This window comes from Leucoraja erinacea, chromosome 5, assembly GCF_028641065.1.
Source record: "Leucoraja erinacea ecotype New England chromosome 5, Leri_hhj_1, whole genome shotgun sequence".
Classification (NCBI taxonomy): Eukaryota; Metazoa; Chordata; class Chondrichthyes; order Rajiformes; family Rajidae; genus Leucoraja; species Leucoraja erinaceus.
Genome location: NC_073381.1, coordinates 2,189,740 through 2,217,591, shown reverse-complemented (window position 1 = coordinate 2,217,591; position 27,852 = coordinate 2,189,740). Strand labels below are relative to the sequence as shown.

The window sequence follows — 27,852 nt, the reverse complement described above, 5'->3', positions numbered from 1 at the left end:
AGCATAACTTTTCATAAGTTGACAATGTCTGGAGAACTAGTTAAAGTTTGCACTTGAACTGGAACGGGTCCAATATCCTTACAGGGAGGTTCACTAATATTACTCTGGTGGTTAGCAACATAGAACTGTACAGCACAGGTACAGATCCTTCGACCCACCAGGTCCGTACTGTTCTTGATGCCAAGTTGAACTAAACTCCTCTGCCTGCATGTGATCCATATCCCTCCATTCCCCGCATATCCACGTACCTATCCCAAATGTCACAATCGTATCTTCCAATCATAACACCCCCGGCAATGATGCCCAGATACCCACCACCCTCTATGTTGAAATCTTGCCCCCAAGTCTCCTTTAAACTTTTCTCCCTTTACAATAATGTTACTCCCTCTAGTCTTTGACATTTCCACCCTGAGAAAAAAGGTTCTGACCACCTAAGGTGGACAAAAATGCTGGAGAAGCTCAGCGAGGTAGCATCTATGGAGCGAAGGAAATAGGCAACGTTTCAGGTCGAGACCCTCGTCAGATGTGAGGGTTTCGACCTGAAACGTTGTCACTTTAGCTGTTGTTGTCCCTTCAGCTGTCACTTCTCTCTACCATCATTTATCTTCACTTTGGTTTCGACCCAAAACGTTGTCTATTGCTTCGCTCCATAGATGCTGCCTCACCTGCTGAGTTTCTCCAGCATTTTTGTCTACCGTCGATTTTCCAGTTCCTTCGTGAACATTCTGACCACCTCAGCCTCTCATATTTTTATATACTCCCATCAGGTCTCCCTTTAATCTCCAATGTCCCTGAGAAAATAATCCAAGCCCTCCTTGTAGCTCATACCCTCTAGTCAAGGCAGCCTTCTGGTAAACCTTTTTTGTGCCCTCTCAAAGCCACCACATCCTTCCTGTATTGGCGTGATGGAATCCTCCACGGTCTGCCGAACCACAGTATTATGCAGCTGCAACACAACTTCCTGCCGATTATACTCAATGCTCAACTGACGAAGGAAACAATACTGCACATCATCTGTACTGCTTTATCTACCTTGGCACTTTCAAGGAGCGATGGACTTGGACGCCAAGATCACTTCGTGTACATCAATACTGTTGAGGGCAAGAGCTTACTCTTCCCTCAGGACTATTTTTATTTCAGACTTGCAGCAATGATACTGTTTAGGATTCGGTTCATCTACGTGTCTTTGCACTAACCTCTGGGAAATATAATGTGTGTACTGGGTGGGTGACCTTTGATTTGGTTTCAAGCAGGGCTCTCTCTCTTCTTTGGATACTTTGCTGGAGTGCTTCCCATTCCTGTTTGAAAAGAGACAATATCATTTTGGCATGTCATGCAGGTACGATACAAAACAGCACAGCTTCAAGATCGAGAATCTTTGTCATATGCATCAGATACGAGCCGGAACAATAATATTACATAGAAACATAGACAATAGGTGCAGGAGTAGGCCATTGGGACCTTCGAACCTGCACCGCCATTCAATGTGATCATGGCTGATCATCCAACTCAGTATCCTGGACCTGCCTTCTCTCCATACCCCCTGATCCCTTTAGCCACAAGGGCCACATCTAACTCCCTCTTAAATATAGCCAATGAACTGGCCTCAACTACCTTCTGTGGCAGAGAATTCCAGAGATTCACCACTCTCTGTGTGAAAAATGTTTTCCTCATCTCGGTCCTAAAAGATTTCCCCCTTATCCTTAAACTGTGACACCCTTGTTCTGGACTTCCCCAACATCGGAAATAATCTTCCTGCATCTAGCCTGTCCAACCCCTTAAGAATTTTGTAAGTTTCTATAAGATCCCCCCTCAATCTTCTAAATTCTAGCAAGTACAAGCCGAATCTATCCAGTCTTTCTTCATATGAAAGTCCTGACATCCCAGGAATCAGTCTGGTGAACCTTCTCTGTACTCCCTCTATGGCAAGAATGTCTTTCCTCAGATTAGGAGACCAAAACTGTACGCAATACTCCAGGTGTGGACTCACCAAGACCGTGTACAACTGCAGTAGAACCTCCCTGCTCCTATACTCAAATCCTTTTGCTATGAATGCTAACATACCATTCGCTTTCTTCACTGCATGAGAGGCTTCTCAAAGTGAAACGGAGGGTTCAAAGCCAGCGTGTTCCTGTCAGAGTGACCTTGGCTGCCAACTGACATTGAGGCACTGAGTTTAGGAGTCATGCAGCATGGAAACAGGCCCTTTGGCCCAACTTGCCCTCGCTGACCAACATGCCCCATCTACACTCGTCCCACCTGCCTGCATTTGGCCCATATCCTTCTAAACCTGTCGTATCCATGCACCAGTCCAAATGTCTCTTAAACGTTATGATAGTACCTGCCTGAACTACCTCCTCCAGCAGTCCGTTCCATACACCCATCACCCTCTGTGTAAAAAAGTTACCCCTCAAGCTCCTAATAAATTATTCCCCCCTCACGTTAAACCTATGTCCTCTGGTTCTCGATTCCCCTACTCCAGGCAAGAGACCATAAAGAGTCTCTGTAGGGCTGTTGAGGCGGGATAAATCTGTATTTGGAAAGGCAAGGATTAGGAATGCCTTGCAATTAGAAATTTGTGTCCCACAAATTTGATTTAAAGTTTGTTAACCTGTTCACTGCCATGTTTTTTTTCACTATTGGTCATGACGTGAGTATATTCAGGGGGTGGCAGTGAACAGGTTAAAGAATTGATGAAGAGGATTAACGAGGACATGGTTGTAGAGATCGTCTATGTTGACTTCAGCAAGGCCTATAACAAGATCCTGCATGATAGGCTGGCCTGGAAGGTTAGATGACAAGGGATCAGCGCAGCACAGTTGAACAGCGATAGAGTTGCATCCCTAGAGCGCCGGACACCCAGGTTCAATCTTGACTACGGGTGCTGTCTATATGGAGCTTGTATGTTTTCCCTGTAAATAAAATATCAGAGCACCCGGCGAAAACCTACGGGTATGAGCTACAAGGAGGGGTTAGATTATTTTCTCAGGAACATTGGAGATTAAAGGGAGACCTGATGGGAGTATATAAAAATATGAGAGGTTTAGGTGGTCAGAATGTTTAAGAAGGAACTGCAGATGCTGGAAAATTGTTTAGGTTTTCTCCGGGTGCTCTGATTTCCTCTCACAGCCCAGAGATGTACAGGTTTGTCTGTTAATTGGCTGCGGTAAGTTGTAAAAATTGACCCTGGTGTGTTGGACAGTGTTAGTGTACGGGGTGATCACTAGTCAGCACGGACTCAGTGTGCCAAAGGGCCTGTTTCCACACTGTATCTACAAAGTCTAAAGGTAAGGAAGCGAACTGGCTTGGTGGAAGGAGTCAAAGGGTGACTATGGAGGGTTGTCATTCAGATTGGAGGTTTGACGAACTATGTACGTGGGCGCAAGAATGTGTGAGGTGTGGCATTTTGGTAAGATAAACCAGGATAGGACTTGCACAGTAAATGGTAGGGCCATCAAGTGTGCGGTAGAATGGAGAGACCTAGCGGTACCACTATAATTCCCGATACTGGTGACAGAAGTACATAGGGGAAGGCGGCATTTGGCATGCGTCATCGTTGAGGACATCGAGTACAGTTGGCACATCATATTGCTACAGTACAAGTCATTGGTCATAGAGTGTGGAAACAGGCCCTATAGCCCAACTTCCCCACGGTAATCAACATGCCCCATCTACACCAGTTCTCCCTGCATGCTTCCAGCCCTTATCACTCCAAACCTGTCGATGAACCTGTCTAAATGTTTCTCCAATGTTGCGATAGTCCCTGCCTCAACCACCACCTCTGGCAGCATGTTCCATACACCCACCACCCTTTGTGTAAAACCCCTTGGGTTTCCATTAAATCTTTCACCTTAAACCTACGTCCCCTGGTTCTCGATTCCCCTGCTCTGGGAAAAAAAGATTGATATTTTACCCACTACCAAAATATTTTGACTGAATGTAACTATTCCTCTCATGATTTTGTACATCTCTATGAGATCACCCCTCATCCTCTCCTGTGCTCCAAGGAATAAAGGCCTAGCTTGCTGAACCTCTCCCCACACCAACACTTTGAATGTTCTGTGCAGTTCTGGTTGCCAGCTATAAGAATGACCTTAAAGATTCACCAGGACGTTACTGGGACTGGATGGGACTTTACTTTTCCTGGAGCCCATTTGATGGGAGAACTTATGGATATATAAAATAGGACCAGAGATCGTGGCTTGGTACGGCAACATGAGCGTCCAGGAGCGGAAAAGGCTGCAAAATCTCATAACCACTGCCCAGTCCATCATCGGTTCTGATCTCCCTACCCTCGAGGGGATCTATCGCAGTTGCTGCCTCAGAAAGGACCCACACCATCCTGGCCACACACTCATCTCTCCACTGCCATCAGGTGGAAGGTACAGGAGCCTGAAATCTGCAACATCCAGGTTCAGGAACAGCTTCTTCCTCACAGCCATCAGGCTATTAAACACAACTTCAAACAAACTATGAACTATAACAGCTTTTTGTACTGATGTGTGTATATATATTTATTATGGGTTAGCACAACACGCTACGAATCCCAGATGTGGAGACACTGGTATCGTTGTCTCGTTGTAGGACATTGATCATTCTTTTAAACTGGATTTTTAACTCATGTATTGTGTTTTTAAAAAAAGATATAATCTATGATGCTTTTATAAGTGACATACTAAGATTTTATATGCACTTTGATATTTTTTTTAATATGAAATGCATTTTTTAATGGCAAGAATGTCCTTCCTCAGATGTGGAGACCAAAACTATCACATATCACTTCACTCCTTGCATATCCATGACAATAGACTCACAATAGAGAATAAAAATAGACTCACAGCTTCATCATCCTTCTCTTCATGTTCCGTTTCTTTATCACTGTCATCTTCCTTCTCACTCTGGGAATCTTTGTTAGTTGTTTCTTCTTCAGAGTCACTCCCTTTATCTGATAAATCATCTTCATCCTCGTCTCTGTTTGATGGATCCTGGAATGACACAGGGCAAAATAAATTCTTAATTTTCCATAAACTGAGCAGGCAATTATAGATTAGATTAGATTAGATTATTACTTTATTATAGAACGGAGAGACTTCAAAATCCGGTTGACAAACCCCAAAGGAAAGGTGGACACAAATGCTGGAGAAATCTGAAGGGTCTCGACCCGAAACGTCACCTATTCCTTCGCTCCATAGATGCTGCCTCACCCGCTGAGTTTCTCCAGCATTTTTGTCTACCTTCGATTTTTCCAGCTTCTGCAGTTCTTTCTTAAACCCAAAGGAAAAAGCTGCGAAGAGTTATTCCTTACAATTTAAAAAAAAGAACGTATTTACTTGGTAGAAACATAGAAAATAGGTGGAGTAGGCCATTCGCCCCTACGAGCCTGCACCGCCATTCAATATGATCATGGCTGATCATCCAACTCAGTATCCTGTACCTGCCTTCTCTCCATACCCCCTGATCCCTTTAGCCACAAGGGCCACATCTAACTCCCTCTTAAATATAGCCAATGAACTGGCCTCAACTATCTTCTGTGGCAGAGAATTCCACAGATTCACCACTCTCTGTGGAAAAAAAAATTCTCATCTCGGTCCTAAAAGACTTCCCCCTTGTCCTTAAACTGTGACCCCTTGTTCTGGACTTCCACAACATCGGGACCTAGCATGCTTCAATTCAACAAAATATTGTCAGGTTTAACCGCACCGTACATCTGCGTGCACGTCAATACACTATAATGTTAATATATATAAAAAATATAACGCTTTGAAGAAGGAACTGGAGATGCTGGAAAATCGAAGGTAGACAAAAATGCTGGAGAAACTCAGCGGGTGAGGCAGCATCTATGGAGCGAAGAAAATAATCATTCAATATTGTTCTTTTTGGTTTGGTCTAGTTTCAAGATGGAGCATAGAAACGGGCCCTTTAGCCCACACCGACCATCGGTTACCTGTTCACACTAGTTCTATCTTATTTCTCTTTCACATCCATTCCCTAAACACTAGGGAGTTAGAGGCCAATTAACCCCCCCCCCCCCCCCTCCCCCCCCATGTCTTTGGGATAGGTTCTTAAGTGATAAGAGCAGAATTAGGCCATTCAGCCGTTCGAGTCTCTGCCGCCATTCAATCATGGCTGCCCTATCTTTCCCTCTCAACTCCATTCTCCTGCCTTCTCCCCCGGAACCATTAACTGAGTTTGAAAAATATTCCTCATCTGCAATCTAGATAAAAGCAAATTGAGTCACCTGGGCAAGTAACCCTTACAGCCCCTTGCTCTCTCTCTCTCTCTCTCTCCTTCTCTACCTACTAGTCGTCATACAAGTTTCAGAAGCAGTCTGAAGAAGGGTCTCGACCCGAAACAGTGCCTTTCCCTTCTCTCCATAGATGCTGCCTCACCCGCTGAGTTTCTCCAGCTTTTTGTGTCGATCTTGGGGCAAAGGCAATGGTGGAAGAAGATTAAATTGTCTACAAGGAGATGTTGCAAGAAGGGAGTAGTGTTTTTCCCTTCCCCTTTCCAGCAGCTCTTTATAATTTTGTCAGACTGATCCCAAGGGAGTGCCAAAAGGTTCAGGTAGAAGTACTGCAATGCTGCCATCTAGAGGGCCTTCTGCTAAAGGCTCAAATCGCTTCTTGAACAGTCAAAGCAAACCAGAGCCTGCCCATTCCCTCCACAGATGCCGCCTGACCTGCTGAGTTCCTCCAGCACTTTGTGTTTTGCTCAAGAATCCAGCATTTGTAGTTCCCTGAACGTTCCTAATTTAACTTGTTTAAGGACACAGGAACAGAAGTAGACCATCCAACAGAGCAGGTTGGAAGTCAGTGGTGAAGTTAATGAAATCTGCATGGGTGTTGATGAAGGAACTGCAGATGCTGGAAAATTGAAGGTAGACAAAAGTGCTGGAGAAACTCAGCGGGTGCAGCAGCATATTTTTTCACGCAGAGAGTGGTGAATCTCTGGAACTCTCTGCCACAGAGGGTAGTTGAGGCCAGTTCATTGGCTATATTTAAGAGGGAGTTAGATGTGGCCCTTGTGGCTAAGGGGATCAGGGGGTATGGAGAGAAGGCAGGTTCGGGATACTGAGTTGGATGATCAGCCATGATCATATTGAATGGCGGTGCAGGCTTGAAGGGCCGAATGGCCTACTCCTGCACCTAATTTCTATGTTTCTATGTTTCTATCTATGGAGCGAAGGAAATAGGCAACGTTTCGGGCCGAAACCCTTCTTCAGACTGACGTAGGGTGGGGGTGAAGAAAGGAGAAAGGAAGAGGAGGAGCCAGAAGGCCGAGGGAGAGCTGAGAAGGGGAGGAGACAGCAGGGGCTACTGTAAATTGGAAAAGTCAATGTTCATGCCGTTAGGGTGCAGACTGCCCACTGCATGGGTGCAGGAGGCAGCTCCTATGTGGTCATCATTGTAGCGGATAAAGAGTTCGAGAATGGTGCCAGTGTATGTTTGAACAAAGTAGTGTTCGACGTAACCGATAAAAGGCAACGTGAGTGCCCTTGGCTACACCTTTAACTTGGGGAAAGTGAGAGGAGTCGAATGGCAAGTTGCTGAGAGGGAGACAAGTACTGCCAGACAGCGGAGGGAAATTGATTGGAGAAATAGAGACAGAATGGTGGAGCAACTCAGCGGGTCAGGTAACAGCCCTGGGGAAAAGGAAGGGGTAACATTTTGGGCTGACTCTTCTTCCATCTGAAGAAGGGTCTCAACCCAAAATGTCACCTATTCCTTTTTTTCCATTGATGCCGTCTGACCCACTGAGTTCCTCCAGCATTTTATGTCCAACTTCAGTGTAAACCAGCATCTGCAGTTCCTTCCTAAACACAAAACTGTTTGGGTCTCTGCTCAAAAGAATCAAAGGGACTTGAGACCTTGCTGGTGGGGGATGGATGTGGAAAGGACTAAAGGGGTTACTTTGGCATGGGAGCCTGTGACCAGCAGGGTGCCAAAGGGATCAGTGCGAGGGTTGACTGTTATTACAGAATCAGGTCTCAGCTTAAAATCATAGCTTGAAGTCCAAAGCCAGAGGCCCCGGATCATCGACAGAAGCTGGAGAGAGATAGACAAATTCTTGATTAGAACCGGTCGGTGTCAAGGGTTACGGGGAGAAGGCAGGGCAATGGGATTAGGAGGCAAATAACAGCCATGATTGAATGGTGGAGTAGACTCGATGGGCCAAACGGCCCATCTTGTGAACTTGTGAGACAAAGTTCGAGACTACAACCAACCACGTACATTTCCAAACATAATATATGGCGAATAGTGAAAGGCCTATATACAGTGGACGCGGATCGGGATGTTTCCACTGGTGGGAGTCTAGGACCAGAGGTCATAGCCTCAGATTTAAAGGACGTTCCTTTAGGAAGGTGATGAGGAGGAATTTAATAATAATAATAATAATAATCTTATTTATATAGCACATTTTTAGTCAACTTGACCCCAAAGTGCTTCACATAATTACATTACATTTACACACATGCAATTTCTTTAGGCAGAGGGTGGTGAATCTGTGGAAATAATTGCCACAGAAGGCTGTGGCGGCCAAGTCAATGGGTATTTTTTTAAGGTAGAGATAGATAGATAAATAGATTCTTGATTAGTACGGGTGTCTGGGGTTATGGGGAGAAGGCAGGAGAACGGGGTTAGGAGGGAGAGATAGATCAGCCATGATTGAATGGTGGAGTAGACTTGACGGGCCGAATGGCCTGATTCTTCTCCTGTAACTTATGACCTCATGGAGTACTCAGTGCGTGACTTTTGTTTACCAATTGAGTTTGAAGTCCAAGAGGCGAAACAAGTTCTGGAAACGAATTCTGCTCCTATACTTATGAACTTCCGGTTACAACACATGGCTATATCGCAATGTTACCATCACGAGTAGTTATTATTTTACTTAAACTCATTCAGTTTGAAATCTCTGAAAATGATCAAGCTGGTCAGGCGACTTAAAAGATATTGATGGAAGAGCGGGTGACTTACACTGCCTGCTACAACCGAGCCGTTAGCTTGGCTGTGTTTCTGTTTCTGCTTCTGTTGTTCCGTTGGCGGCTGTGGCGTGGGCTGAGCGACTACCTTCTTTTTGATCGGTTTCTTTTTCTTGGACTTAGCTGGTTTCTTTGCTCCTTTATTCTTTTGCCAGGCTTTCTTTTTGCTCTTCACACCACCAGCTCCTTGCTGTTAGAGAGAAATGCAAAATGGCAATAAATCAATCCAAGCCTCTGTATATTAAATGCACAGAGGTTAATTCCGAGTGCAACCGCAGTGCGCTGCTTAAAATCAAATACGCATAAAAATGGAATATTTATATTTCCTGCCATCATGTCAAAACACAAACATGAATGGCCAGTTATATGAATTCATTAGTTTACGTTTATGGAACGAAGAACAGGACAGCATAGGTCTGTCTGTCCACAGGGTCCGTGATGGACAAGATAAACTAATCTCCTCTGCCTGCACGTGATTCATATACATCCATTCCCTGCAGATCCATGTGCTCATCTAAAAACCTCTTAAGCGTAAATTCATTATGTGTGAATGTGTATATATATATACACACACACACTGAACTTTTTTTCCCCTGTTATGTACTATGTTTACATATTCTGTTGTGCTGCAGAAAGTAATAATCATTGTCCTATCTGGGACATAACTCAGCGGGTGCAGCAGCATCTATGGAGCGAAGGAAATAGGCAACTTTTCGGGCTGAAACCCTTCTTCAGACATCTGCAGTTCCTTCTTAAGCAAATTCTATGTTTCTAGGTCTTAACTTTCTATTTCAAAACCATAAGTATCCTCGAAGAATAGCTCGGGTAAAACCCAAGGAAATATTGTTCAGACATAACGATTATAGTCTGAAGAAGGGTTTCGGCCCAAAACGTTGCCCATTTCCTTCGCTCCATAGATGCTGCCGCACCCGCTGAGTTTTTCCAACAATTATAGTTATTGCAGATTTCATCACAAGCCATCATTGTTAAAATTTGTTTTACCATTTTAAACTTACTATGAGCGTTCAAGTCGCGGGCGGCCCTGTTTTCTTTCCACCATCACGCACGCGAAACACAAGACCGACACCATTGTATGCAGATGCCGGGAAGTGTGGCTCAGCTCTGGCTGAACAACTTCTAATCTTGTGTGTGGACTCGACAAGAAGAACAACTTACTATGTCATCGGTGTCCTGGTCGTCATTTATACAAGCGCCATGTTCTTGTTCCTTTTCAAAGATGGTCTGGAAATACATAAAATATTGATTAATTTCTAAGAAATTCATGCTTCTTGCATTTATTTATAAAAATTAAATATTTAATGCCTCCCAGCACAGTGTGAAACGTTGATTCCACTGTGGTGGATGTTTATTTTAAACTCTTTGGGGAAAGTGTTCTTTTTATTCGTATGGCTGTATGGTAACTCAAATGTCACTGTACCAATTAGTGCATGTTCCTAACGTTGGGCGAGTCCAGAACCAGGGGCCAGACAGTCTTAGAATAAAAGGGAGGTCATTTAAGACTGAGGTGGAAAAAAATCTTTTTCACCCATAGAGTTGTGAATTTGTGGAATCCCCTGCCACAGAGGGCAGTGGAGGCCAAGTCACTGAATGGATTTAAGAGAGAGTTAGATAGAGCTCTAGGGGCTAGTGGAGTCAAGGGATATGGGGAGAAGGCAGGCACGGGTTATTGATAGGGGACGATCAGCCATGATCACAATGAATGGCGGTGCTGGCTCGAAGGGCCGAAGGGGCGAATGGCCTCCTGCACCTATTTTCTATGTTTCTATGATTCTATGCATGTGAAATTAAATATGAACTTGAACTAGGTTATACAGAAACTGAAGCTCAACTAACTCGAAGGCAATGTTTTCTAAATAAGTTCACACAAATTAGTTTTAGTTTTATTGTGCAAGGTACAGCGAGAAGATTTTTGTTGCAGGCTGACCAGTCAGCGGACTGGTTAGTCATCACAAGCTGCCCATGGTGTACAGATACAGTACAAAGGGAATAATGTTTAGTGCAAGATAAAGTCCAGTAAAGACCGATTAAAGGGTCTCCAAGGAGTGAGATGGTACGTCTAGTTGCATGATAACAGCTGGGAAGAAACTGTCTTTAGATTTAATTTGACCTTTTAATGGCACTCTCTCCCTTTGGGCAATAAAATAGAGATTATTCATTAGGTAGAATGAGTTAAGGTGAAATATCTGACGGCAGAGAAATTACAACTGCAGAAGAGTCCCGACCTAAAATGTTATAGACAATTGGTGCAGGAGTAGGCCATTCGGCCCTTTGAGCCATCTCCACCATTCAATGTGATCATGGCTGATTATCCACAATCAGTACCCCGTTCCTGCCTTCTCCCCATATCCCTCGACTCCGCTATCTTAAGACCCCTATCTAGCTCCCTCTTGAAAGTATCCGGAGAACCGGCCTCCACCGGCCTCTGAGGCAGAGAATTCCACAGACTCACAACTCTCTGTGTGAAAAAGTGTTTCCTCATCTCCGTTCTAAATGGCTTACCCCTGTGGCCCCTGATTCTGGACTCCCCCAACATCGGGAACATGTTTCCTCCCTCTAGCGTGTCCAAACCCTTAATAATGTTATATGCTTCAATAAGATCCTCTCTCATCCTTCTAAATTCCAGCGTGTACAAGCCCAGCCGCTCCATTCTCTCAGCATATGACAGCCCCGCCAACCCAGGAATTAACCATGTGAACCTACGCTGCACTCCCTCAATAGCGAGAATGTCCTTCCTCAAATCTGGGGACCAAAACTGCACACAGGTGTACTCCAGGTGTGGTCTCACTAGGGCCCTGTACAAATGCAGAAGGACCTCTTTGCTCCTATACTCAACTCCTCTTGTTATGAAGGGCAACATGCCATTTGCTTTCTTCACTGCCTGCTGTACCTGCATGCTTACTTTAATTGACTGATGAACAAGGACCCCCCAGATCCCGTTGTACTTCCCCTTTTCCCAACTTTCTATCCATGTTCTTTTGAGATGCTGACTGACCCGCTTTGTTACTCCAACACTTTATATTGATATACCACCTTCCATATGTTTAAGAATATTTCACCAATAGTGAGCTAATTCTGGTGCAACAAGACAGTTAAGTTGCAACCTGCAATGCCCTACTAGTAATCACAGACCAATTATTTTGCTTTGCTGCCTTTGATTGAAGCATATTACACCAAGGCAAAAGTCACTTGTCAAATAACGTCAAGTCATTTTTCTCAGACGAAAACAGCCTGAGACCCGGGTCCGAGCCCGACTACGGGTGCTGTGTGTTTGTACGTTCTCCCTGTGACCACGCGGGTTTTCTCCAGGCGCTCTGGCTTCCTCACACCTTCCAAAGATGTGCGTATTTATAGGTTTAATTGGCTTCTGTAAAATTGTCCCTAGTGGGAAGAATAGAACTAGTGTAAGGGTGATCATTGGTTGGTGTGGACTTGGTGGGCCTGTTTCCACACTGTATCTCTGATCTAAAAAAGATTAAATTATAGCTATGTAATGAACTCATCTGGGATAAATAATATAAAAATATCAAAAAGTCTCATTTCTACCTGATCTTGAATGTCAGGAGAACATGTTCTGTAAAAAGTAAATATATATGTTTTTTTTCAATCAAATTTTCTGAAGATATTGAGGATTTATTTTTTAAAATGTATTGCTTCAAAAAAAAATTGCATCTTAATTGAAACTGATCTTGGTTAAGAATTTAGTACACAATACTAAGGCGGCAGAATGGAGCAGGGCGACACATTGCTGCAGCGGTTTAGCTGCTGCCTTACAGCGCCAGGGACCCAGGTTCGATCCTGACTACGGGTGCTGTCTGTATGGAGTTTGTACGTTCTCATTATGACCCCGTGCATTTTCTCAGGGAGCTCCCACACTCCAAGGCCGTACAGGTTTGTAGCCTGATTGGCTTTGGTAACATTTTAAATTGTCCCCCATGTTTAGGTTGGTGATGGTGCACGGGGTGATCGCTGGTCGGTACGGGCTCGGTGAACTGAAGGGCCCGTTTCCGCACTGTGTCTCTGGAGCCTGGAATCTAATTATGAAGTAAAAACTATTTTAAAAGGTCCAGTATTATTGATTGGTGAAAATAGCCTTTTTTTTTTTTTTAAAGAGGGCAAGAAAGCCATTTCTGAACAACCTTTAAATGATGTAACTTGCGAAAGAGTAATTGCGATACAGAATTTCTCAAATACAGATACTTACAGTCATAGTCCCTCTCCGAAGTGTCACAGTGACAGTGACAATGGATCCTGCAGTGATGTTGCTACTGTCCTCATCATCCAAAACTGAGGGATAACAACACAAAATGTTTTAAGAGGTTTTTTTACTTTAATTCCTGAAACACCATCTCAGAAGTTCTCAGTGCAAGATAATTCACTGATAAACACAAAGCAACGGGTTTGGATTTGGTAAATTGGCAGGTTTTGGGGAGAGTTAAAAGTCATGAGATCTCACTGATTAAATGTTATATTTGCAAGATTATAAATTGAAATTGAAAGATACAGCAAGGAAACAGGCTCTTGGTCCCATCTAGTCTATGCTGACCATCGATCACCCGTTCATGCTAGTTCTGTTATCCCACTTTCACATCCACTCATTACAAACCAGAGACAATTTCTCGGAAGCCAATTAACCTACACACACACACATTTTTGGGAGTCACCCGAAGTTATGATCAAGCCCAGAACTCCGGTGGCGAGTTGAAGCACTTAATTGAAGGATAACGCTTCAAAATGCCATTTAAGCTAGAGATTACTTCAAAATGAGACGGTGCACATTAATGGGTTTATAAATATATAGAATAAGGATTCCCATTATGCTCAGTCATATCACCAGCTGTTCTTTCAAAGAAGAAGGGTCTTGATCCAAAATGTCAACTATCTATATATACCAGAGATGCTGCCTGACCTGCTGAGTTACTCCAGCACTTATGTCCTTTTCTATTCTTTTAAGACTAGTGGGGGAACTGCAATTTGCTGTTATGTTTTCAAAATAGAACCTATGTAAAATAGATTAATTGTGATTAGCTTGCATTTTGGAGTTATTTGAGCATTGGTAACATCCAATAATAGCTGAAAACTGGGAGGATGGAGCCAGAGATGATGACGGATGGGATGGGCGGGTGCAAGGCCAGTAGGAGAGAGGACCAGGGTCTGGCCTACCGTGCCCTCAAGGTCAGCTGCGGGGAACGCCCCCGGGACACAAAGGTGGACGGGCGAGGAGAGGGACGTTATGCCCGCAGCAGCCCGGGGCTTTCCTGGGTCGGGCTCACAAGAACTAGAATGTGGACTGGAGTTTGAAAATGGCACCAAGACAAGGAATCTGGCATCCAATTTAACATGTCCAGATTTGCAGAAGCATCATCGTTGAAAACATTAGCGACGCAGTGGCGCTGGTTTCCAACGGGAACGGTGATGGACGCACCACAGGTCTCTGTCCTCCAGTTCCTGCGGACTTCCGCCGCTGGATGTATAGGATTGTGGTGTGTGTGATTTATCATCATTCCTTACAATGCTATCTATGTACGACACTGATCGCAACTTCTACTGAAGTGTGGATGGCCGTTGGCTCGCCAGGGGCCACAGTTTAAGAATAAGGAGTAAGCCATTTAGAACGGAGATGAGGAAACACTTTTTCTCACTAGAGTGGTGAGTCTGTGGAATTCTCTGCCTCAGAGGGCGGTGGAGGCAGGTTCTCTGGATGCTTTCCTTGCTGTATCTTAAGCTAGATAGGGCTTAAAAATAGCGGAGTCAGGGGATATGGCAGGAACGGGGTATTGATTGGGGATGATCAGCCATGATTACATTGAATGGCAGTGCTGGCTTGAAGGGCCGAATGGCCTACTCCTGCACCTATTGTCTATTGACAGGTCTTGTTTTTGGTCCTGCTGGGGGTCCACAGCCCCCTCCTCAACTGGCAAACGAGGTGGGGGAGACGGTTTAGTCGCCGACTATCCGACCATGGAGCAGGTAGTACGGGATTACATGGTACCCATGGCCGGGGGGGGGGGGGGGAACTCCCCCCGACTTGACACAAGCGGCACAGCTGTTTAGTTTTAGTAAGACCAATGTGCTCCACCAGCCAGCCCCAGGCTCTTCAACACCAGCACCACCAAGTGCACACATGAACAACACTCAGCTGAAAAGAGTTGACGCTTTCAAGTACATGGACAGCGTGACATCTTCCCATGGCTCACTGGACAAGGAAGTATCGCCCAGAATCAGCAAGGCCAGTCAAGCACTTGGTCAACTCTGAGAACAACTGTTAAACCACCATTGTCAACTCGGCTGGAAGTCTACAAAGCTGCAGTACTCTCCAGCTTGCTGATGAAACATGGAGCTTGTACAGGAAACACATCCGCCGGCTCGAGAAATTCCACACCCGCTCGCTGCGGTCCATCGTGGGCATTTGCTGATATTTGTGCTGAGAAAATGCATGGGTTCTGGCGTCGTGTCAGAATAAAACATTCTACGGATCAAATGTGTAAAGATCCTGCACGGACCAACCATACTTCTATATCCAACTTCAGAAGAGCATTTCTTCCAACATCAAAGGCCGACAGTCTGTTCCAGTTGAGCATAGAAAATCCACGTATAAATAGAGTTGAGCAACCTCACTCCACTTCTAACACCCAGAAAGCTCCCTTGAATTTAAAAAGAATATGGACCACACAGCTGGTCGGCACAGACTCGGTGGGCCGAAGGGCGTGATTCCGCGCTGTAATTCTGAACTGAACCAAAAAACTGGTTACAAGCTGTGATCCACTGGTGCTGCTGGCATGTTCCCAAATTCAAGTAGCCTTCATTCAAGCACTACACGTCTGGGTGGGGGTATATGTATGTGACAATGTCCAAATTAATACAGTAATTTTCAGTCCTAAAACTTGTGAATGCACCTGCCCATCTCACCCCACTGCAAACTGTAAACTTAGCATTAATCAATCCTCTCTCCCAGACAGCAGCCTGAAGTCACGCTAAAATTATTTGTCTGCAGTTGGAATATAGAAGATTTGCTGATCAGACAATAGACAATAAGTGCAAGATTAGGCCATTCGGCCCTTCGAGCCAGCAACGCCATTCAATGTGATCATGCCTGATCATCCGCAATCAGTACCCGTTCCTGCCTTCTCCCCATATCCACTGACACCGCTATCTTTAAGAGCTCTATCTAACTCTCTCTTTAAAGTATCCAGCGAACCTGACTCCACTGCCCTCTGAGGCAGAGAATTCCACACACTCACCACTCTCTGTGAGAAAAAGTGTTTACTCGTCTCCATTGTAAATGGCTTACCCCTTATTCTGAAACTGTGGCCCCTGGTTCTGGACTCCCAACATCGGGAACATGTTTCCTGCCTCTAGTGTGTCCAAACCCTTAACAATCTTGTATATTTCAATAAGATCTCCTCTCATCCTTCTAAACTCCAGAGTGCACAAGCCCAGCCGCTCCTCAGTGGAGGAGAATGTTTTATTTTAACACAATGCCAGAATCAATATTGTATAAGACTGGATATTTTTAAAACATGACAAATTACGATTCCCCCAGCAGTGTGAAAAATACACACACGTACAATTCTAGACATATTGGTTCATACCTTGCAGTTTAATCTCCATGCTGACATGCGGGAAGCTCCCGAGTACTGCGATGATCTCATCATATTTGTCCTCACTCAGGAAACGCAACATATTACGACGATCAACGTCCTTCATGCTCACCAAGTCTTGAATTGTTCGCACTTTGTACTGTTAGCGGAAATAAGGAAAACAGAACTCCAGTGGTTAACAAATTATAGATTTGCAACAGCAGTGTTCATTAATGAGTTAATGAGTTGCCAGTTAAACCAATGCATCAACAACACGTTGTTCCCACTGAGTAATATGCCTTTATATTGGAGAAACAAAGAACCGGCCGATGCTGGCTTATAGCAAAGATAGACACAAAGTGCTGGAGTAACTTAGCAGGGCAGGCAGCATCTATGGAAGAAAAGGAAATGAGAGATATAGACAGTGATATAGAACGAAAGATATGCAAAAACTACGGATGATAAAGGGAAGGTGGAGCCCGTAATGGTCCATTGGTGACTGGGCAAGGTAATAACTCATCCTTTTTCTCCAGAGATGCTGCTTTTTCTCCAGAGATGCTTTGTTACTCCAGCACTGTGTCTTATCTTTGCCTTAATACTATGTTGCTTTTACGTTGTGCTACAACTTCCTATTCACAAACCCATGGTGACTATCCCTCATTAGTCCATTGGGGATTTCCAAATGCTGGTTGATCCCACCACTAAGAATCTCCTCCACCTTGCCCTCCACTGATGTCAGGCTAACCAGTATAGTGTCTGGTTACAAACAACCAGTTCCCTGGCTTGTCCTTCCTGCCCTTCTTACATAACGGTACAAAATTGACCAGTTCAGTTCAGTTTAGTTTATTGTCATGTGTACCGAGGTACAATGAAAAGTTTTAGTTGCGTGCGATCCTGTCAATGGAAAGACAATACGTGATTACAATCGAACCAGTTGCAGTGTACCTGTTCCTGTAGGAATAGTGATTTAAGAGTTTGGAGCGATTGTCATGGCTATCCCTCTAGGTCGAGGATGATGGTCTACGTTCTGTTGTTCTGCTCACAGACGCCCGTGCGTGTGTGTGTGTTTAATGTGTACTTGATGTTGCACTCCTTCACAAATCAATCAATAATAATAATAATAATAAAATAACATCTTTTATTATCATTGCACAGAGGTACAACGAGATTTGGTACGCAGCTTACATCCGATGTAATAACTTAATTAACTAAAAATTTAGACACCCAGAGAAACAAGATTTTTAAAAGAACAGTAAAACAGTATAAAGTGCAAATGTGTCTGTGCCGGGTTGATGTGCGACGTGACCATCCGAGGGAGACAGTTCATAGGGGGGGGGGAGGGGGGGGGCACTGATTCCAATTCCAATTTCAACTAATTCCAATGGCAAGTGAACCAAGACGATGGGAGCTGATAGATCTGTTGCAGCCTTCACCCGCCTTCACAGCCGTTGTGTTCAAGATAACTTTGTCCGCCTGGTCTGCCGTTGAGGTCTTGTGGGTTGGATCGTTGTTAGTCTGGACCCTCACCCTCGACCTTATCGCCATGGGTGGCCCTACCAAAAGCTGGTGCTTCCGTCGGCATCGCTCTCGGAATCATTGGGGACACGCAAGCCTCTTCACCACGACAAGGAAAACGATCCGAAGAGGTGAGCGATTGTAATGTGTGATTGTAGATCAGCTTCTGTGGTGAGCATACAAATAGTCGCTTGGGTTGGGCGCCATCTTGGAAGCTCCCTCCAGACTTCCCGAACCTGATCTGTGGCTAAAGATGATGCAAATATCGCTGCAAGGGCCTTTGAAATTTCCTCCATAGCTTCCCACAAATTCCAAGTGTACACTTGTACTGGCCTTGGAGATTTGTAAACTGTAATGGTTTGAAACAGCCAGTACCTCCTCTTTGGTAATTTTTGTATTGTAATTCAATTATTAGCCAAGTAGGTAAACATACAAGGAATTTGATTTGCCAACACTCATACAAAAAAGCAACAAGAGATACAAGTCCCATTAAATTAAACATAGACTTATATGGCCACTGCACCAGGGCAAATAGCATAAAGGGCCTGTCCCACTTGGCCGTAATTTGCGCCTCATTTATGCGTCATATGTAAAATACGTCGACGGACGTCGCTTGCAAAACACGCGTCATCATGCCATCTGGAGCGCGTGACGTCATTAGAATACCCTGTGGCGCGCGGCGATGTACCCATGTGTCACCACGTGTGAGACGTCGGGACGCAGCGTGCGATGCCAATGTGTCAGTGTGCGTACCCAATGCGTCAGCGTGTGCACGCGTTACGTCACTCAGGTGGCGCGCGAGGATTTCGTACATCACGAAATCTTGCAGCGCTGCGCATTCCGCTCGCAACTCCACACTACTCCACGCCTCTCCATCCGCCCGTCCCGCGCTACCCACACGCTACCCGTGCGTCACAACGCTTCGATTTGCACGTGACGTCGCGTCGACCTATTTTACATATGATGCGTAAAAGAGGAGTAAATGATGGCCAAGTGGGACAGGCCCTTAAGCGGAGAGCCACAGCCATCAGTTCAATGTCCGGGCCGCACACACACACACTCCTTCACTGTGATGTGACCATAGTTGTACCGACCGCTGTCACTCACTCTGCAGTCCTTGTCCACCCAAACAGTCAGAAAGCCGTCCACACTCGCATCAGACTCGGGGATGTCCTCATGGAGCCATGTCCCCGCAATCACTGAACTCATAGCACTGCCTCCGAGTCCTCACCAGCGCAGGCAGCACGTCCATCTTGTTTTTCGACGGCCTCACATTCCCCACTGTGATGGAAGCCAAGTAACTTATACCTTGTTCCCTCCTTTTCGCTCGCGGTCTGGGAGATCAAAGCTCCCGTGATCGGGGCGGTTGGAGCTTCCGCAGTCGATCCCTAACGAAAGGACCGCCAGCTCCACGATGTTAAAGCCGCAGTGCAGACGGAGATACGATGAAAGAGTCTCATCTCCGTCGAGGAAAGAGATAAAAATGTTTCCCCCACACCCCTCCCCCCCTCACATAATACAAAAACTAAAGATACACTAAAAACATACGTAACACAGTAACACAAGAAGAAAAAGACGAGACAGACTGTCGGCGCGGCAGCCATATATGGCGCCTACGCTTCTGATCCAAGGATATCCTGTCTCCGACGCCTCAACTCCTTATCTGCCGCATTCATCTCGGTAAAAATGAATGAGAAATATTCATAGAGTTATAATACATGGAATGCACTTAAGCCCTTTTAGTCCATATCCCCCTAAACCTTTCCTATCCACGTACCTGTCAAATTGTCTTTAAACATTGCACTTGCCACAACGACCTGCTCTGGCAAGTCATTCCATATACCCACCACCCACTGGGTGAAATGTAACCCGTCGGGTTCCTATTAAATCTTTACCCTCTCACTTTAACCCCATGTTCCATGGATCTTGATTCCCCATGCCCTAGGTGAAAGACAGTATATGCAATACCCTTCATGATTTTATACATCTCCATAAGATCACCGCTTGGCCTCCTGCGCTCTAAGGCATAAAGCCCTAGCTTACCCAATCTCTCTCTCTCTATAGTTGAGGCCCTCAAGTTCTGGCAGCATCCTTATTATCTTCTATGTATTCTTTCTGGTTTAATGACATCCTTCTTACAGCAGGGTGACTAAAACTGAACACGTCGCAACATTTAAGAAGCATTTAGATATATATATGGATTGGATAGGTTTAGAGGGTCACGAGGTCAAAAGTGATAGCAGCGGAATTAGGCTACTCCGCCATTCAATCATGACGGATCTATCTCTCCCTCTAAACCCCATTCTCCTGCATTTTCCCCATAACCCCCGACACCTGTACTAATCAAGAATCTATCTTGAAAAAGCTGGAGCAACTCTGCGGGACAGGCAGCATCTCCGGAGGGAAGGAATGGGTGACTTTTCGGGTCGAGACTGGTCCGAAGAAGGATCTCGACCTGAAACGTTACCCATTCCTTCCCTCCAGCGATTCTACCTGTCCCGCAGAGTTACTCCAGCTTTTTGTGTCTATCTTCGGTTTAAACCAGCATCTGCAGTTCCTTCCTACACATTCAATGTCTATCATACCACCTACTTTAGTGTCATTTCATTACGTTCATTTAATATCTCCCCCACCTCTTGTGGTTCTACACAAAGGCAGCCTTGTTGATTTTTAAGGAGACCTACTCTTTCCTTAGTCACACGTACTTCTAGCCTGCAGAATCTTGAAGTGAAACCCAATTAAAATGCAGGAACTACATTCAAAGCAATAACTATGTTAGTTCACTGCAATCTTCGCAAGGGCAATTAACCAGTGATAAAAGTGACAGAACTGTCAATCACAATTCCATCACTGAAGAATGAAAGACTGTCCACCCATTAGCAACATAGATTGCTTCCATTTTACAGCAGTATCCGTTCTTCCAAATCTTTACATGCAAGATAATAGCCTAATGTTGAAGGAATGCAAAGTAGTCAGAATGGATATTTTATGATATGATCCAACACAATTAACATTCTTTCACGTTTTACACTGCGAGGTTATGTTTTAAGCTAGATCCCAATTAAGGTACTATACAACAAACTCCCTTTGCATTTTTTTTTAGACATTTTTATGCAACATTAAAATGATTAAAATCTGACCTGTTCTCTCAGACGCTTTGAAACAATTTTTAATCAAAAGGAACAAATCCCCACGGCATAAAGTTCAAAAAAATTAATTTGCTCAACACGTATATTTCAGTATTTTGTGGAGTACTTAAATATTTAAACGTTTAAAAATTTGTATAACAACCACTTTGCAAGCAGCTTCATCACACTAATGCACTAAATATAAATCTAACAAGCTATATCAATTGATATTTATATTGAAAGAAAATTATCCCGTGTAGCAATGCAAAGAACACTTACAGCAACACACATACATAAGTGCAAATATGGTGTTTTTTTAAAATCCCAAGGATGAAGAAAAGTTTTGACAAAACAAATTCCTCACGGTTGACCAAGTCTCCTCTGAACTTAAAAAAAAAAAGGCATAAAGGCACATGAAGACTATTTCTCTACTGAAATATCCAATTTACTCAACATTATTGAAAGATTCCTAGCATCCTAGACTGGATAGACTTGGTTTATACTCTCTAGAATTTAGGAGATTGAGAGGGGATCTTATAGAAACTTACAAAATTCTTAAGGGGTTGGACAGGCTAGATGCAGGAAGATTGCTCCCGATGTTGGGGAAGTCCAGGACAAGGGGTCACAGCTTAAGGATAAGGGGGAAATCCTTTAAAATCGAGATGAGAAGAACTTTTTTCACACAGAGTGTGGTGAATCACTGGAACTCTCTGCCGCTGAGAGTAGTCGAGGCCAGTTCATTGGCTATATTTAAGAGGGAGTTAGATGTGGCCCTTGTGGCTAAGGGGATCAGAGGGTATGGAGAGAAGGCAGGTACGGGATACTGAGTTGGATGATCAGCCATGATCATATTGAATTGCGGTGCAGGCTCGAAGGGCCAAATGGCCTACTCCTGCACCTAATTTCTATGTTTCTATCCATTATCTTCTCTACTGAGAAGCCTAGCTTTAGACGTTAGAGATACAGCATAGAAACAGGCCTTTCGGCACCGGCCCCGACCAGCAATCACCCTGTACACTAGCACTATCTTACACCCTGGGGACAATTTACAATTTTTACCAAAGCCAATTACCCTACAAACTTGTACATCTTTGGAGCGTGGGTGAATTCCGGTAGGCGGCGCGACTCTCGTCAGCAGCGGCCTCTGCAGCCTGTCCACGTTTGTATTATTTTTTGTCTATGTTTATATGTAGTTTTTGTTGTTTTTTTTGTTGGGGTGTGTGTGTGGGGGGGGGTGGGGGGTGGGGGTGGGGTGGGGAGGGAGGGGGGTAACTTTTAAATCTCTCCCTGCACTGGAGACCCAACCTTTTCTTGTCGGGTCTCAGTTGTCGTTGGGGCTGCAATGAGGAGCGGCCTCCAACAGAAGAAGCCGGGGACTCTGGTGCCGACTACTCACTTCACCGTCGCGGAGCTGGCCGAGCCCAGAGCGGGTGGAGAGGTGGAGGAGCGCTGCTGCTGCTGCTGCTGATTCGGAGGCTGCAACTGCGGGTCTGCGGACGGCGGCATCGGGAGTCCGCGGTTCCCTGGAGGGAGACCGCTTTTCAGGGCTCCTGCAACGGCGACTTCTACCGCCCGAGTTGCGGGGTCGAAGAGCTCCTGGAGCGGGGCCTAACATCACTGCCCCGCGCGGCTTGGAATGGCCGCGGGACTCTGCGAGCGCACGCCGGGGGCTCTAACACCAAGACCCGGTGTGTGACCTCGCACCACCCGGCGTGGCTTTAATGGCCGCGGGACAATCGCCATCGCCAGCCGGGGGGCTTTGACTTTGACTCTGTCATCGGGGGGGGGGGGGGGGGGGGGGGGGGGGGGGGGGGGGGGGGGGGGGGGGGGGGGGGGGGGGGGGAGGGAGAGTGCAGTGGAGAGATAAGTTTTTTTTGGCCTTCCATCACAGCGATGTGATGGATGTTTATGTAAAATGTAAATTATGTTGTGTCTGGGGTCTATTTGTTTGTAATGTATGGCTGCAAGGGGTCCAAATGACAATTAAATTGACTATTGACTATTGAAACCAGAGCATCCCCACAAACTCCGTACAGAAAGCACCCTAGGTCAGGATCGAACCTGGGTCTCTGGCGCTGTGAGACAGCATCTCTCTCTACTGCTGCGCCACTGCGGCAGAAGAATATGTGGATCATACATTTATACGTTATAACTGGCAATTCCATTTTGATTTGTATCGGGTAGTGTTAGCATACGGGGTGATCGCTGATCGGCGCAGACTTGATGTAAATATTTGGACCTCCGTATCTTATTACCTTTTTGGACAGACAGTATTTCAGGTTATCCTCTTCAAAAAGGGGCAGCTGAAGAAGAGCGGATTTAGATTCCCACAGGCTCTGCACCAACATCTGTGACAGCTTCATACAGTTCTCGATGGACTCCAGGCGTGGAGCGTGGATCCCTGACAGGGAAACAAGTTTAAATGAATGAAGATTAATACCTCGCATTCGAATCATTCACTGTTACTACCATCTGTCAACATTCTGCATTGCCAAACAAAGTTGGAGGAATTGCATTTCTCATTCATTAGCACAGTAAGGTCACTCACCACCCCGGGTGTTGGCCATCATCGTCAGCTGGCATCCAACATTAATCATTTCTTGGAGCAGGGTAGGACATTTTCGAATTACAAACCAATAATCTTTTGGAAAGAAACAAACAGCCCATTTAGTGCTGGGGGAAATTCTCAATCTTCAAGTAATTAGTGACACTCTCAAAAGCAATTTATCATACGTACAGCAAAAGAAAATGCACACTCCCTCTACATTTCAACAAATACTTTATTCAAACATATGAAACATTTTAATGCAGAAACCACCTATTTTAGAACTATTTATTCAATGGTTTATAAATTCAACTCCCACCCATTGAATCATATTTCATTTGCCCTCCAAGGACAATCCTAAAATGAACATCATGGAATTAGGCCCTTCGGTCCACCATGACCATGCTGGTCATTAAGTATGTATCTATATTAATCCCATTTCTCCGGCACTGTGGCACAGCGGAATATACAAACACACAACACACACACATATACATATTTATACTTATATACACATATACATACATATATAAATACATACAAATACACATACATATATATATACACACACACACACACATATATGTACAATAGACAATAGGTGCAGGAGTAGGCCATTTGGCCCTTTGAGCCAGCACCGCCATTCAATGTGATCATGGCTGATCATCCACAATCAGTACCAGTATATCTCGAATATATACAAACTGAACTTTTTCTTGTTTATTATATTACTTAGGGAGCATTACGTTGGCATATTCTGTTGTGTTGCTGCAAATCAGAATTTCATCGTTCAGTCTGGGACATCTATCTATCTATCTACCTATACATAGGTAAAACTCTGATCTTGAGCTCTTCCCGTTTGCGGGGATTTTCTACTTGCGCAGAAAACGGTATACGATGGCGCTACGATTTTTCACCAGGTTACTCGCCGTTCTCCTGTGCTGCGAGTGCAACAAGTTTCGTTCCAATTGGTCGTATATTGTAAAAGTTATCAAGATTTAAAAAATCTTAAAAACCGCGCGTGCGCAGTCAGCCCCACGCAGATTGGTCTCTTCTCCTGTCAGTCAATGCCAAGGCCGGGATGGCGACGCCCCTTCCTGCCCCACCAGCGCCGTCCTGCCCCGCCTGATTCACAAACTCCTCTCTCTCCTCCTCACAGTAACTTGTCTATCGTCTCCCCCGCCACACCATTATCTAGATCCGGGGATAGCAAATCAATAGGTAACAAAGACTGAGTGCATAGCTCTCAAATAATTGCTGGTAATTTTTCTAAAGATTACTCGAGAGTGCAAAATAAGTGCAACTAAGGCAATTTCTGCTGATCAATTCATCTTCAATTGGCAGATGGAATATAGCGGAGTAGAGTACGTGGTCATACACCTTGGTAGTATGCCTTAGAAGAAAGGCATAGACTAGTTTCAAAATGGGGTGTGGGTAAAGAAATCGGAGGTGAGAGGGACTTGGGAGCGCTGGTGCAGGATCCCCAAAATGTTAATTTGCAAGTTGAATCGTTAGTAAGGAAGGCAAATGCACTGCTAACATTCATTTTGAGAGGACTAGAATATAAAAGCAGGGATGTCATGCTGAGGCTTTATAAGGCACCGCATTTGGAATATTGTGAGCATACCTGAGGAAGGATGTGCTGGCACTGTAGAGGGGCCAGAGGACGTTTACAAGAATGATCCCAGGGATGATTGGGTTAACATATGATGAGCAGCTAACAGGTTTGGGCCTGTACTCACTGGAGTTCAGTAGGATGAGGGGGGGGGACCTCATTGAAAAATACCAAATATTGAAAGAAAGGCCTGGATAGAATGGATGTGAAGAGGATGTTTCTACTCATGGGAGTGTCTGGGACCAGAGGGCCCAGCCTCAGAATAAAAGGACATACCTTTAGATAGTGGATGAGATGGAATTTCTTTAGTCAGAGGGTGATGAATGTGTCAAATTCATTACCACAGACAGCTGTGGAGGCCACGTCATTAGGTATTTTAAAAGCAGTGATTGCCAGATTATTGATTAGTCAGGGTGCAAAAGTTATGGGAAGAAGACAGGAGAATGGGATGGATGGGGAAAGATAGATTGGCTATGATTGAATGGCAGAGTAGACTCAATGGGCCGAATGGCCTAATTCTGCTTCTATGACTTATGGACATACATGGATGGTCCCTGGGGAGCGTTGTAGAGCAGACCAAACTGGGAGTGCAGATACATCATTTCCCGAAATTGGCGTCATAAGTGAATAGGTTGTTCATAGAAACATAGAAAGTAGCTGTAGGAGTAGGCCATTCGGCCCTTCGAGCCTGCACTGCCATTCAATATGATCATGGCTGATCATCCAACTCAGTATCCTGTACCTGCCTTCTCTCCATACCCCCTGATCCCTTTAGCCACATCTAACTCCCTCTTAAATATAGCCAATGAACTGTGGCCTCAACTATATTCTGTGGCAGAGAATTCCACAGATTCACCACTCTCTGTGTAAAAAATGTTTTTCTCATCTCAGTCCTAAATGATTTCCCCCTTATCCTTAAACTGTGACCCCTTGTTCTGGACTTCCCCAACATCGGGAACAATCTTCCTGCATCTAGCCTGTCCAACCCCTTAAGAATTTTGTAAGTTTTGTAAGTTACATTAGCCTTGATCAGTCAGGTATTAAGTGTAGGAGTTGGGATCTTGTGTTACAGATGTTGGAGAGGCCACATTTCGAGTATTGTGTTCAGTTTTGGTCACCCTTGTAAAGGAAAGATGTTGTTAATGTTGGAAAGGGTGCAGAGAAGATTTACGAGGATGTTGCCAGGACGAGGGCCTGGGGTAGAGGGAGAGGTTGCGCCCGCCAGAACTTTATTCCTTGTAGTGCGAAGCTGAGGGCCAACCTCACAGAGAGGTGTACAAAATCATGAGGGGAATAGATGGTGAAAGCACAGTCTTTTACCCTGGGCAGGGGAATCAAGAACCAGGGGACATAGATTTAAAGCGAGGGGGAAAGTTTTAATAGGAACCTAATGGGCAACCTTTTCCATAGAGAGGTTGATGGGTATATTGAATGAGCTGCCAGAGGAGGTGGGTGCGATAACATTTAAAACACACTTGGACAGGTACGATCTGAGCTGTTCATCGATTACAGCTCAGCATTCAACACCATTATACCATCAAAACTGATCACCAAACTCGGTAACCTGGGCATCGACCCCTCCCTCTGCAACTGGATATTGGACTTTCTAACCAACAGACTCCAGTCTGTGAGGTTAGACAAGCACACCTCTTCAACCCTCACGCTGAACACCGGCGTTCCTCAGGGCTGTGTGCTGAGCCCCCTCCTCTACTCCCTCTTCACCTATGACTGCACACCTGTACATGGTACTAACACCATCATCAAGTATACAGATGATACAACGGTGATTGGCCTCATCAGCAACAACGATGAGTTGGCCTACAGGGAGGTGGTCCAGCACTTAGCAGCATGGTGCGCTGACAACAACCTGGCCCTTAACTCCAAGAAGACCAAGGAGCTCATTGTAGACTTCAGGAAGTCCAGAGGCGGCACGCACACCCCCATCCACATTAACGGGACGGAGGTGGAACGTGTTTCTAGCTTCAGATTCCTGGGAGTCAACATCTCCGATGACCTCTCTTGGACCCACAATACCTCAACTCTGATCAAGAAGGCTCACCAGCGTCTCTTCTTCCTGAGGAGACTGAAGAAGGTCCATCTGTCTCCTCAGATCCTGGTGAACTTCTACCGCTGCACCATCGAGAGCATTCTTACCAACTGCTCTCACCCCAACCATGGAGTGTTTACCCTCCTACCATTCGGGAGGCGCTACAGGTCTCTCCGTTGCCGAACCAGCAGGTCCAGGAACAGCTTCTTCCCGGGCGGGTGTCACTCTACTCAACAACGTACCTCGGTGACTGCCAATCACCACCCCCCCGGACACTTGTTATTATTTATTCAAATCATTTGCTATGTCGCTCTTCCAGGGAGATGCTAAATGCATTTTGTTGTCTCTGTACTCTGTAGATTAAAATTGAATCTGAATCTGAATCTAAATCTGATTATAGGAAAGGTTTGAAGGACATAGGCCA

At 45.1% G+C, this 27,852-nt stretch overlaps 1 protein-coding gene across 1 annotated transcript in view; it reads right to left on the bottom strand.

Moving 5' to 3' along the window:
- sec63 (SEC63 homolog, protein translocation regulator) overlaps window positions 1–27,852 on the bottom strand; it is a 106,523-nt gene that overhangs the window by 7,801 nt on the left and 70,870 nt on the right. The window contains exons 11-18 of the mRNA XM_055634979.1: window positions 23,770–23,862; window positions 23,477–23,622; window positions 16,591–16,738; window positions 13,203–13,285; window positions 10,157–10,222; window positions 8,976–9,170; window positions 4,839–4,985; window positions 1,197–1,298 (exon numbers count right to left, since the gene is read on the bottom strand). Coding sequence (XP_055490954.1) covers window positions 1,197–1,298; window positions 4,839–4,985; window positions 8,976–9,170; window positions 10,157–10,222; window positions 13,203–13,285; window positions 16,591–16,738; window positions 23,477–23,622; window positions 23,770–23,862 — 980 coding nt within the window. The remainder of the gene's footprint in view (window positions 1–1,196; window positions 1,299–4,838; window positions 4,986–8,975; window positions 9,171–10,156; window positions 10,223–13,202; window positions 13,286–16,590; window positions 16,739–23,476; window positions 23,623–23,769; window positions 23,863–27,852) is intronic.